At 37.0% G+C, this 13,171-nt stretch overlaps 2 protein-coding genes across 2 annotated transcripts; one reads left to right on the top strand and one right to left on the bottom strand.

Annotated features, from left to right (window-relative positions):
• The first annotated feature begins 2,600 nt into the window (after positions 1-2,600).
• mrps18a (mitochondrial ribosomal protein S18A) lies at positions 2,601-4,647 on the top strand. The gene is made up of 6 exons (XM_052582901.1): positions 2,601-2,814; positions 3,241-3,272; positions 3,462-3,566; positions 3,663-3,786; positions 4,054-4,129; positions 4,236-4,647. Exons 1-6 carry the CDS (start codon positions 2,667-2,669, stop codon positions 4,378-4,380), a joined length of 630 nt encoding a protein of 209 aa, XP_052438861.1. The 5' UTR covers positions 2,601-2,666; the 3' UTR covers positions 4,381-4,647.
• A 26-nt stretch (positions 4,648-4,673) lies between these two features.
• On the bottom strand, positions 4,674-9,215 carry rsph9 (radial spoke head component 9). Its single transcript, XM_052582888.1, has 5 exons — positions 8,805-9,215; positions 8,232-8,400; positions 7,687-7,816; positions 7,028-7,174; positions 4,674-5,046 (listed from the first exon to the last, which is right to left on the bottom strand). The coding sequence occupies exons 1-5, from the start codon at positions 9,029-9,031 to the stop codon at positions 4,886-4,888; spliced, it is 834 nt and encodes a 277-aa protein (XP_052438848.1). The 5' UTR covers positions 9,032-9,215; the 3' UTR covers positions 4,674-4,885.
• Between the last annotated feature and the right edge of the window lie 3,956 nt (positions 9,216-13,171).

The following is a 13,171-nucleotide window of genomic DNA, read 5'->3' as shown; positions in this document are numbered from 1 at the left end:
TGATTTACTCCAAACTCAGCTCAGCTGCTATTTAGGGAGCTCCACGTTGCATTTGAATATCAAAGCCCATGAGAGAAGGTGGCCAGACACTTTAAATGCCATTTTTTTGCACAGCACTTTTGTCAGGGAATGTGACCACTGAAGTGTTGATGACCGAAGGAACGAGTTTGGAGAAACAAAGCCTGCTTTGTGCAGCACGACCTACACATGCACACACATGCACACACACACACACACACAAAACACAAGAATCCCCATCACTCTCTGGATCCCAAAACAGGCACATTTTTGACTACTGCACTTGAATTCTGGGTCAATTTCAAGATCAACAGATGTGCCGATACGGATTACATTACTGTTACAGACAAAATAACATCCTCAGGACTCGGCACAGTATCACGAGTGCCAAAATGTTACAGCTACTAATAAAAGAACAAACAACATTTGTGTCTTTGATCATGAGTCACAAATGGTTCCTCTCATTGAAATGGCATTTGAGGCTCACGGAAAGGGTTTCCCACACATTCTGCTCTCAAGATATGATGTCACATGTGAAGCTGCACAGTATCTGCCTGAGGTCTCATCGTGCCCTCTTTCAGGGGTTAACTACGTCCCTTATATCTGTAAATCAAGTAGGACAGACATAATAACAATCAGAGACCTTCAATTACACCGTAAGAGCTCTCGGATCGACTGTGAAAGTTATTCAACACACCAGTAATTTTCGCGAAGCTGCCAGAAATACAAAAGACCCACCAGATCCAATGGGCGCCAGTGTAAAGGCCAGTAACTATCCGTGAGAATTTATGTGCTTGTTCGCTGTAGTTAACATCCATTTCCATCAGTATTATTGAGATATTTGCCAAGTACCATGAATGAGGTGGTCAAGCATACTCGTTTCCTTTTTACGTAACTTTACCAACTAATAAAAAGGCCTTTCTTTGTGAGGGTGCACAGAGTTGACCAAATCTGTGAACCTTTTTTTATCACCTACTGTACCATCAGCAAGATTGCCTTTTTTTAGCATTTTAACCAACACAATTTGTCTAAGAATAAAAGGAAAGCTCAACAAAATGAAAACCATCCACAGGCATAATCACATAATGACTGGCTCTTTGTGTTTTTCTAATCTGATTTTTTTGTGAACGTCTGTTTACATAAAGGACATAGGGGGTCAGAAAAGATATGAAAACCCAAGGCAAAACACCTGCATCTCAAACATTGTAAGACAAAGTCAGAACATGTCCCTCTGCTGATAATCTCTGTGATTTTTCTTCTTCTAAACTTTTTCTAAATTAAAAAATAATAATAATTGTTTTGCTACTTCAGAGTATTTGAAACAAAAGACCACTTCAGGCTCAATTTCTAAAAAAATGCAGGTACAGTTTGATTTATATGGCACATTTTTAACAGTGACAAAAGAAAAGTCCAAGATCAGTGACTGATAGCATGCAAATAAATCAATGCATCAACACAAAGTGAACATTGTGAACCTGTCCATTGTGAACAAAAGGTAGTCATTATAAATCACAGTACAATACCTTGTATATTCAGATAAAGCCACTGCATTCTTCCCCTTTGGTAGTTCATTTCTTTGAACTATCTTGCTTCTTTTTGAGCTAGTGTGATAGTAGACAAGATATGTAATAGAGGCAAACATCTGTTATTGCACAGCCCTTAGAAAGCAGTCTCTACTGCATTCATGATAAGCATGAAGTCATAAACTGTTGCAAAAGCAAAAACCAGGCTGCACAACGTTAGTTCAAAGGGGTTAGATCCTATTTTTAATCTTAGAAAAACAACCTTGAATTACATTAGTAAATTCATTAATTGTGTTCAACTAGTTCATATCTCCACACTTGTTGCTTAACACAATGAATGTAAACTAACTCTAGAGACTTTTCAAGAAAACACCATGGCACATTTGTATTAGATGCACTTTCTTAACTAAGGTGCTATACAGTATGGGGAGGGGGTTATAGCCACAAACAGTTTATTAAAACATGACACATAAAGACTATATGAAATTAATAAGTAGCGATTTGTTTTGTTTTTCCAGTCAGTAACTAAATCAACATGCAATCTCGTTATTGCTAACATGTCAATGTAAATTCTGTATAATGCCCTGTTCTTTCTTCCTTCATTATTCCTTTATTATTTTGTTTCTATTTTGAGCTATGGTATTGTTTATGTTTTCTTTTTTTCTGTCAATTGCTGTTAATTGTAATTATTGTGCTCTAATGTTGTTGTAGCATATTGTAAACTGAATATTCAAATTAATCATAAAAAAGACAGTCAATTAATGTTTATGTAAGGTTTTATTCTGTTCATTTATAATTCATTTTATTGATTAAATCTGCCATATATATATATATATATATATATATATATATATATATATATATATATATATATATATATATATATATATATATCGAACAGGTCGTCGATTCATAACAGGATAAGCTGTTTCCTTAAAAAAGACTTAAAAATGCCTCCCTTCTATGGGATTAATCCCATACGTTTCCATTGACATCCATTCAAAAAAGCCGCCTCTGCTCCATTTGACTTCCAGGGGATTTGAACGGACATCCTCGAGCATCGCAGCGTCTTTCACAAGGAGGCGGAAACACGTGATTGACCAGGAAGCGGATGTCAGAGAAAGCATGGCGGCGCGCTGTGTTGTGCAGTCCGCAAGGGCAGCGCTGTGGTCCGTTCAGAATCATCTCAGCACCAAAAGTTTATTTCAGAGGATACCGGGTTTCTCGCAGCTCTCGTTTTTGGGGAGTGCGCCGTGTCGCGGACTTAGACATGGTGAGTTTACTGGAGTCTGATCTCGGGACATCTGCACACTCTTCATGCCATAACTGTTATTGAGCTATTATATTATATTATGTTATATGCAGTTTAAATGTCTGCGTGCACATTGAAAATATGGGATGTAATAGAAAATTTCATTAATTTAAATTGAAATGTAATACAAATTGTTCGGAGACGTGTTATAAATTAATGTAATACACTGAAAAAAAAAATGTTTTTTTATATTTCAGTTTTATTCAGTTATTTTGCCGAGAACGTAATTTGTATGGAAAAACAAAATTATTTTAATTAAATCAGAAACATTTTCACAAATGCAATTTTTAATTATATATCGGATTATATATCTGCTTTGAATGTTTACATTAGGGAATTTCATAAATCATTGTGCATGTTTTTTTTTTGTTTGTTTGTTTTTTACAGTGGTGGAGAAGAAAGATGGCAAAACCACAGTGGTAAGTAATACCTTCTCTCTCAAATCTACATTTTACAAACGAAGGTGTAAATTAGAAACAAAACAATCAAGCATCCAGGACAGAACAATAACTCACCAGTGTCAGCTGTCTGTTTGCCACAATTCAACTTCATTTTATTTGCAATTCTATAAAAATGCTTGTTTTTGTCACTTTTTTTTTTTTTATCAGATAGAGGGTGTTATTGAGCCTTCATCTGAGCAACCACAGCCTCCCAACCCCACAGCTTCCTGTCCCATCTACAGATGGAACCTACAGAACAAGTACAACTACACTGTAAGTGCTCCCAAATATGATGATCAGGGGCATCGTTATTCTTCTCTCATTATCTTTAAGACTTCTCTCTCTCTCTCACTCTGGTTGGTTCTGCAGGACGTGCTGTTACTCAGTCAGTTCATTCGCTCAGATGGTGGGATGCTTCCCCGGCGTATTACAGGCCTCTGTGCCCAGGAACATACCAAGATAGCAATTTGTGTACAGATGGCCCATCGTGCAGGTGAATTGGAGATTTCTAATGTTTATGTTATATGAAAATACTCAGTGTTGCTCAGCTTTAATGAAGTCAATGTAATACAGCATCTAACATGGTTTAAACCACATTCTGTTAATTCTCTTCTGCCTCTCTTATGAATGCAGCATTTTTAATCTCATATTAATTAATAGATTATGTGTAATATAAAACCATGTAAAATCAGCTGCTCCTCTGTTTTGGCATCCATATTAATAGTTACAATCATTGAACCAGTTCCTCATTTCTTTTTAGGACTGCTACCAGATCATAAACCCCCTTTACCTGAAGGCCATGTTCCAAAACCTAAACCCAACCCACCTCTCAACCGGTACGGTTATCTTAGAAAGATAATGATGTCACATATTTGAGGAGTCATATTTTCATGCCATTTTTAGATTAGGTGCACGTCATTAATCAGACAATCTCTGTTGCAGGTATCTGACACGTTACTCTGTGAAGTCCGTGAAGCCCATCTTCAAGACAGGGCTGAAGTGGTGTAAGAAGAGAATGACTGTAGGACATCCTGCCCTGAAAAACAATGTCAGATACAGCCCCAAACCACTGTACATAAAGCACTGACGGACACGGCTGTTTACCCAATCAAAAGAGCGACTTACATGGGACTGAGAGGATCTACAGTATGACAAAGGATTTGTACCTTTTCATGGTGGTCACTGCCTCTGGCACAAAGAGACTGTTAACTGATAAACCAGAGTGCTTCAATTCAGAGATCACTGTAATGTAACTCTAGAACTCTGATTTGGCTTTCCACGGTGTGATTTGGAGAAATGTTAAATTATAATATTGCAAGGGCAGATTTGCAAATAAAGTGTATCTCTCACTTCAGCTGTTTCTTAGTTTGCATGTGTTTGCAACGAAGAAAAACCAAGGTAAACGTTTGTGACTGCCTGAAAGGTTGAAACACCAATGCAACTTCAACTTTCCAAACATGCTGACATGTTTATGTTTTCCTTCAATTAAATAAAGAAAATTACAGTGCAAGTAAATCACAGAGTTGATTACACATTCACGCTTAGAGCAAGATTGAAGCTTTTGCCGTCTTCATAAAAAATCCTTTTGGCTGCTATAACATGAAGGGCAGGTCAAGGTTCATCAGTCCGTCTCCCATGTAGATGTACCCATGCTGAGGGGTCTGGGGAATGTGGAAGAAGGTGAGACCCAGCCAGAGCAAACTGCGTAATACACACATAGTCCCACCCCGCTCAAGCTGGAGGCTCCATGACCCTACGTGAAGGACACACATAGTAAGAAAAAAGACCAGCATTATCCTACTGTACAAGATCAAAGGGGAGAAAAGAAGGCAAAAAGCATTTTGCATAGACTGAACTAAAATTTTCGAACTAAACTTCGAACTAAAAATTTAATTACGCATAATCACTGACAGAGTCCAGACTGTGATAGTCTGATAGACGCAGAGTAAAATCTGGAGAAAAAAAGTAATGTGACAGAGAGTTGGCTCAGTTATGGATAACTATTATCACAGCAATATATATAAAGAGAGCGATCTGGTGTCTTTCTGTCTGGGTGGCCCCAGCATCCAGCTGTCGGCATTGGCTTGCGCCCAGTACTGCGAAGCTCAATGCCAGTGAAGACATAACGTAACATAAAACTGCTAACAATGTTTCAAATTAAACATTCAAAAGTCTGCAATAATGTCCATTGTGAATCTGCTTGATTATGACTTTAAATATTTATGGGCAGCAGTTCTACAGAGCGCTCATCAAAACACATAACCGTCACATATTAGAAAAGCTTTTGAGGATAATATGTAGTCATTCGATTTTCTCGTCCAAAAGATGCAATATTAAATAAGACTGGCAAGTTACTTCGATCCACACTGAACAAAACCATAACCCTCCATTTCTTACAGAGATGTTTGGCTTTAAAACAATCATGCAGTTATACATTATTTTCTGCCTTTCCAAGTTCTTGGGAAATCTCCCTGCTTTTTCCTTCTCCAGGCCACATTCAAGGAAACCCGAGTGAAGCCAAAATATCACCGCCCATTTCCAGTATTCTCTACCCACTATTTGAGCCGTCCAGATGAACCTGTTCACCTTTGGCCCTTTTTGAGAGAAGATTGAGGTTTTTTCCACCTGACTGGTCAAGAGGAAAAGAAGAAACTGTTACACAGGGCGGGTAAATGTCCTCTGTCTGAAACCTGCCCTACTATTTCAGTTTCTAGAGACAAAACAAATCAACTTAGTGTAGTATTGCCCATTAGGGGCCATCCCTTAGAGAGAAAGGACAGATCACCTCCTTTGATGAAACAGCTGAGATGTTTCTACCACACTTAAAGTCTAGGCATGTGTCCAGTAAGTTGAGTATGTCTTCAAACTCTACTGAGAAACTGAGGATGCATTCAACAGGAGGTCACTCTTAATCTTGCAATGAGCACTTTTATGCCAGAGTCATAAGCTGTTTTCAGTAAATGTCGAGACTCAAAGTGATGCTCCAGTGCTTCGCTCAGTATTTTAAACAAGTCAAATTCCAACTGGTTAAGATTCAGGATCAGCAGAACCGGATATTCCTTGAGGAACTTAATGTTAAACAATCAGTAGTGGTCTGTAGCCTGTAGGCAAGCGATGGGAAATGCTTCATGAAGCATGCTTGATGAATACCTTTCAGCAAGCTTATGTCTGACTTGAATTTGCAGGGAACATCAACAGACGAATAGTTTTTTGAGTAACCGTGATATACGAGTGGGAAATTTATAGTTGTTGTAGAAAATGGCATTCCCTCAAACGCTTCTTCCAGAAAGAAAAGAGAACAATGGGATTACAGTTTGCAGAACAACACCCCAGATGTCTCCTTGGCTTTCGCTCGGCCTTAGGCAGCTGCCAAATCATATCAGTCATTAACCCAGGGAAATCCAGCTACAGGGATCATGGGATGCCTTGCAGAAGAATTTTTACACCCTCCTCATATTTCCACCACTATTAAGACTTTCTAGATGCAATTTGCTTGTCAGCATCATTTTTTGGAAAGTATGGTGGTGTTAACAGGTGTTATTCACCTTTTTAATCATTAAGTCTAAAGCAAAAGAGGGGTCCGATTCAATGCAAACGTTTCATTACAGGACTTGAGGGTGGGAGCTGGAGACTCCCACAGTACCTTCAGAAACAATATTGTGACTGGAAATAAAACCACATCACGAATAAATCATCACACAAGAAGGTAATGAAAGATCGTTCCTTTTCATTACCTTTAGGAATGTCCTCGCTCAAAGGATCTAGGAAGTCAATAGCAGGGTTTAGGTGTGACATTTCCAGGATGGACTTCTTTTTCAGGTTAACTGGCTCACGGAAGTGCAGATAGTTGCGCAGTTTTGCAGCTTCAATGGGATCTAGACCTGCAATCGAGTGTAGGGTGAACATACATCCGCTTTTTCCAGGACAATTACTAAATTGCCTAAAATGTCCAGGTTTGTATCAATTGTACATAATTGATCAGTTGTGTCAAGCAAGAAGGTGGGATTTACAGAGAATGCTCAATACAATGCAATTGCTCATATAATACATAAAGACTGTAGAGAGCACGACAATAGAGAAACAAAGGCAAAACCTGGACATTTTGGCAATTTAGAAATCCTGTCCAGGGAGAAAAGGGGACATATGGTTACCCAAATCATGTGCAAAGTTTAAACTGATCTAGTGTCTGATGATGATTAAGATAAATGACAACATAAGATGAACTGAAGACTGATTACAAGAAAGTGTCTTCAGAGAACCAAAATTGATTCCATTGTATTAAGAAATGGAAACATACAGACTTTAGTTTTATACTCACACAGCTGCATCTGATTGCGGGTGGAAAGCATATACAAACACTTCTGAACTACTAAGAGTTTGGCTGTAAACATACCTCCAAAGCTTCGGTTTGTAAGCACTTTGCCGCTGGGGCTCTTGGTAAATGCACCACGTGGCACTACAGATGCATCTTTATCGATGTTTGACACGGCTGTTGCCAGTCTACTCGCCTCATTCACTTTCACCTGCAGAAACGGAGGCACGTTAATGGCTTTATAAACATTCAAGAAGCCGCCTGCCATTTACCTTGTTTACTCTATTATAAACCATGAATAAACAGAAAACCAAATAAATAATAACAGTTGCTTTACATCCAAACATTACCACGCCCACATAAACACAACATTATTTTTTAGTGTTTCCAATTGTCCTCGAAATGTTTAGACTCTTTGATTGCTAAAAAGAAAAATTAAAGATTGGCCAACAAAGCAAGATCTGTGTTTTACAAAGACACAAACATTCCACAATCCTGAAAAGCAGATATACCACATTGGCCAAGGAAGATGGGCTTTTGTTCATTTTTTTAAATCTATATCCAGAATGCTGCATAGTCGTTATAGTCCCATCTGTGTCGTGTAACCCAAACGCCCCTCCTCTCACCGTGACCTCTTCCTCCGTGGCATCGTCCCCCTCTCCCTTAATGCGCATCTCTGTGTGCTCGTACTCATGGGATGGGTCGCCTGTGAATCGGCCTTGTGCTGCTAATGCCACATCTGCAATCATGGACTCAGTGGCTGGGGGTAACAGGTGCCAATCCACGCAGTTTAAACTGTGTAATGATAAAAAATTATAATTTTATATAATTTATCACTCACTAACAAGGTTAAACAGATACTGGTATTTAATATCACTGTTTTTCCAAACAATACTGACACAATGGCTCTTGTCAAATAAAATAAATGTATACCTATTTTACATATATAAATGTATATAACCATTTTACTTATAAAATATTTTTAATTATATTATTTTTTAAAAACTTTCACCTGAATGGCCACCATATTAAGATAACATTATCAAAATAAAGTAGTAATTAAACTAATAATAGGTTATTTTATTGAATTAAAATAGCAAAATCGACTTATGTCTCATATTATTTGGCTGAGACAAATTTAGCCATCGTACACGATCACAAATGAGTAAACAAGCACTGATCGCGACATGATTTCCTACCTGTACAAATACTTTTTGTTCTTCATTTCATCATCTTCAACTCCTTGAGCAATAAAATAGTCGCATTTTATCCCCAAAATCTTTCCCCCAAATAATACCCGGCTGAATTTGTAGTTTCTTTTCAGAATAACCAGCGAGGTCTGAAGAGCGGCTCTCTGCTCGCTGCTCAGAGTCAAACCATTACCGGCGGCTAAATCCAACGAGTAATGCAAAGATTCAGAGTCCATCCCAACACCATTTACTAACTAAATTTATATCTACAAAATAATTACAATAATAACTGAATCAATTGTATTTTTTCGCTTGTTTATTGAACGGACGGTAGCAAGCTAATCAGCCTCACTCACTCTCCGGTTACTCTGTGGTTGTTAAGGTAAACAAAAACCAGTAACTAGTATCCTGTTTCTATAGCAACACACAAACACTCGGCTCACAACCGCGTTCATTGTTCACATTATTATTTATTTAATGTTAATAAAACACACACACACACATATAATTAATTTTCTAATTAAATTAATATATTTATTATGTTTTTAAAATAATTAATTCAGTCAGACATATTGGAATGTTAGTTATTTTTTACATTTGATTTTTTTGGGTCACGATGATGATAATGATTCAGTTGAGTTAGAAGTCTGCACAGATGACGGTTGCTCACAGGAGGCTCCTCATCTACTGGAGACAAACAGGAAGCATGTGGCACAGCTGGCAGGATGTGTGTTCTGTCTGACCTAATGCCCTCTGTGTGATTAGCTGTTAACAGCAGAAGTCAGCTCTGCCTGCTGTGAACACATCAGCGTGTTTATATGTGTGAAGATAGAGGCTTTTTAAGATGATGACAAACACAAGTAATGAGTATGATTTCAGTTTGGCACTGGCATTAGAAAACACATTTCATCCTAATTTATATATATATATATATATGTATTGTATGTATGTCTGTCTTTCTGTCTGTATGTCCAATTATTTGCATTGTGATTTAGATATTTTGACAATTGAGAATGTTTCACCCCCAAATACTCATGGTATATAATGCAACAAATAAATAAATAATAATAAAAAAAAAAAAAAAATAATAATAATAATAATAATAATAATATATATATATATATATATATATATATATATATATATATATATATATATATATATAAATTGTTATTTGTCATGAAAACAATGCCACTATACAATATTCAATGAATGTTATAAAGGAGGTTTAATTTTCTCTATGCAAAATATAATAAATAATTTTGCTTTAGTTTTGGGATGAATTGTGAGTATCGTGGTGGTTGGTAAAATCTTATATTTAGTGATCTTGTTTTCTTTTCTTCTCATAAAGTTCACTTTTTTGTTTCACTGTAATTAAAAATTGTTTTTATTGGCATCAGTTGTTCAATGAACCTTTAACACCTTTGAAACCTTTCCATTGCACAAAACGTTCTTTATAATGAAAAAAAGAGGGTTCTTTTGTGAAATGTTCACTGAAAGGTTCTTTAGGAAACCAAATTGTTCTTCTATGGCATTGTTTTGAAAAGCCCCCATGGAACCTTTATTTTTTAAGAGCGTCTGTCTGCTCTATAGCATAAGAATTTTCTTGCATGGTAAAACCGTAAAAAGCAACATCCGTTACAGGTGTCAAGTGCTTAGCACTCCAGCGCTCTTAAAGCCAGTCCCTGTGTGAGTGATGGAGTGTTGGGATTGGGAACGGTTAGCCACAGAGATCCTGTTGAGTTAGCAGCACGCATGTTCAACACGCACACAGACGGACGGCCTCATTCACAGGAGATTAGTGGCCACAACATCACACCCTCCTCTGGCTATAACTCACAAAGTACAGAGCCTCTGAAAGAGCATGACCAGAGGGGGAAGACTTCAGACAGGAAGGGGAGGATGAGGAAGAGGGTGGGAAGGAAGTGAAGATGTCTGTATTTCACATCTTTGGACAGATTTGTCTCATGCTTGTCTTAACTGGTGGAGCTCCACATGACTTGTTGAGAAAATTCATAAGGCGTTATACTTATATAGTGCACTAACTTATGTTTAGGTTTTCACTGCTTGACCCAACTTTGACATATAGAGTGTTGGGTGCAATGCATTATTAAGCAATTAATCATAGTAATTTAATTTTCCCTTGAGAAACACACAAACACACACATTGTTTTATTTTAATATTTTCAGTTTTCATTTTAATTTTAGTTTAAGTTCTTGTAATTTTGTAATGCACTTTTGTCATTCTAATTTTTTTTTATTTCTTTTTTGTTTATGCTTTTTAAATTTAAGTTTAAATTGTTCATCTATTTTATTGTTTTATTCTATTTTAATAAATGAAAACAATTTGTGTTTTAGTTAAAAATAACACTGAAAACTATTTTTTTTCTTTTTAACTTTGCTGTTGCAGAAATAAACATAATAAAATAAATTGTTAAATGTGTATATAACTTTAGATGTTTGTTCATAAGTACACTCAAAATCTGTAAAAAAATAAAATAAATAAAATCCATATTGATTTTTCACAGGTGTTTTCACCATATTTTGAAATACAAATTGCATCGACTTAAGGAAATGTTTACAGAAGGAAATATCTGTAAACTTAACAGAAAATATCTTGGCAGAAAATGACCAGTACCTTTTCTGTTTTAATATGGATACTTTCTTACACTTTACGAGTACAACTTTTTTTCTTTTTTTTTTAACAGTGTCTGTGTGTGTGTGGAGGGGGGGGGGGGGGGTATTTTAAAAGTTATTCCTAGTTCTCCCAAACATGCGGAAAAAAAATTGATTGCATATCTTCTGATACCATACTATAATATTATTGACATAAAACCTGATGGAATGCATCTTCGTATCTCATATTTCCTAACTAACCACAAATATGATTTGAGCACAAATAAAAACTAAGTATGTTCCTCACAATTTTTGAACAATGACAGAATTTCCCTTCAAGCTATCGAGAGTTGTAGAATTACAGACTGTGGTTTCAGAGGCAGATTTACAGCTCTGTTAATTTTTATTGATGATCACATAACCGAGGAAAAGTCTGGGAATTCTCCCTCTAATAATCCTTTACTAGTTTATTTGCTCATTTCTTTTGGTCTCAATTTCCTCCCTGAGTAAATTCTGCAAACCTTAAGAGATGTCTGGTAAGGATATAAAACTTTGCTATTGGTTTTCCCTTTAAAGTTGTGTCTGGGTGAAGTGGAAGAAGTTTATCCCCAGGGCTTGGCAGGGGGTCTGTTACTCTCGGCTCTGAGAACTGAACCATACAGACCACCAGCGTTGCCATGGGAATAATCCCTCAGACAAAAGGGAGGGATCAGCAGGGGAAATCAACGCAGTCGGGCTTTGTGGTTGGCTAGCATAGAGATCAGTCATACGTACCCCGGGTCACGAGGTCAGAGGCATCAATCATGGCTTCGGAAGAGCACGGACCATCTGAAAAGAGAAGGGAAGAAGGGAGGAGAGGAGAGGAGGAAGCATCTTCGTCCGTGTCAATGGAGGGATGAATCATCTTTTGAGTATTTCAAGGCACCATATACAAGTACAACAATAATTGGTTCCTGTAGTTTGAAAGACCAAACACAGCTGGAGACGAGCCATTAAGTGTGTGTGTCAACCATGTGATGTGAGTTATGTGGATTCACACCACATCTAGAGCACAGTTTACAGGATTAAGAAATTGCATGTTTATTTATATAAGTGTTTATTGTTATTGTTGTTGATTTTTTCCAGTGCAACAGTCTCTGTAATGATTCCAAAGCATTTGAAAGCAGTTTCTGCACTGAGTTTACTCACCAGTGTCTCCTCTGCAGTGAATGGGTGCCATCAGAACGAGAATCCAAACAGTTGATTAAAACATCACAATAATCCACAAGTGGTTCACACCACTCCAGAATAACAATTCATGTCTTGTGAAGTGAAAAGCTGTGTGTTTGTGAGAAACAAATCCATTGAGGCATTTTAGACTTAAATCGTCACTTCTGGCCAAAATACAAGTCGAATTTGTAAAAATGGTTCCTCAAGAGAGAAAAAAAGTCCATCCGCTTTTATCCTTTCAGGTCAAAACCCACTAACATATTCACAACTTTTTTTACTGGGAAATTTACCAGAATCAATGGTTTGAATAAAAAAAAAAGTCTTAATGATGGACTTATTAAAAGTGCACAGCCTTTTATTTCACAAGTCATTAGTTGATGGACTGGAGTGTTTTGGATTACTTGTGTACCAGCTGTTTGGTCTCTCATTCTGATGGCACCCATTCACTGCAGCGGATCCAGTGGAGAGACCGTGATGTAATGCTGAATTTCTCCAAATCTGAAGAATAAACAAAATCTTGGATGAGTACATTTTCAGCAAATATTCATTTT

Source organism: Carassius gibelio, chromosome A4, assembly GCF_023724105.1.
Source record: "Carassius gibelio isolate Cgi1373 ecotype wild population from Czech Republic chromosome A4, carGib1.2-hapl.c, whole genome shotgun sequence".
NCBI classification, from domain to species: domain Eukaryota; kingdom Metazoa; phylum Chordata; class Actinopteri; order Cypriniformes; family Cyprinidae; genus Carassius; species Carassius gibelio.
The sequence above is the reverse complement of the archived record's forward strand: the minus strand, read 5'-3'. Positions and strand labels throughout refer to the sequence as shown.

Bases quoted from the DNA above. Each gene is read 5' to 3' on its own strand.
- mrps18a (XM_052582901.1), top strand. From the start codon at position 2,667: ATGGCGGCGCGCTGTGTTGTGCAGTCCGCAAGGGCAGCGCTGTGGTCC. The intron at 3,567-3,662 runs GTAAGTGCTCCC...TTGGTTCTGCAG, and splicing joins AGAACAAGTACAACTACACT to GACGTGCTGTTACTCAGTCA. The intron at 4,130-4,235 runs GTACGGTTATCT...TCTCTGTTGCAG, and splicing joins CCCAACCCACCTCTCAACCG to GTATCTGACACGTTACTCTG.
- rsph9 (XM_052582888.1), bottom strand. From the start codon at position 9,031: ATGGACTCTGAATCTTTGCATTACTCGTTGGATTTAGCCGCCGGTAAT. The intron at 8,401-8,804 runs GTAGGAAATCAT...ATCATTACACAG, and splicing joins AACAAAAAGTATTTGTACAG to TTTAAACTGCGTGGATTGGC. The intron at 7,175-7,686 runs GTATGTTTACAG...ACTCGATTGCAG, and splicing joins TACAAACCGAAGCTTTGGAG to GTCTAGATCCCATTGAAGCT.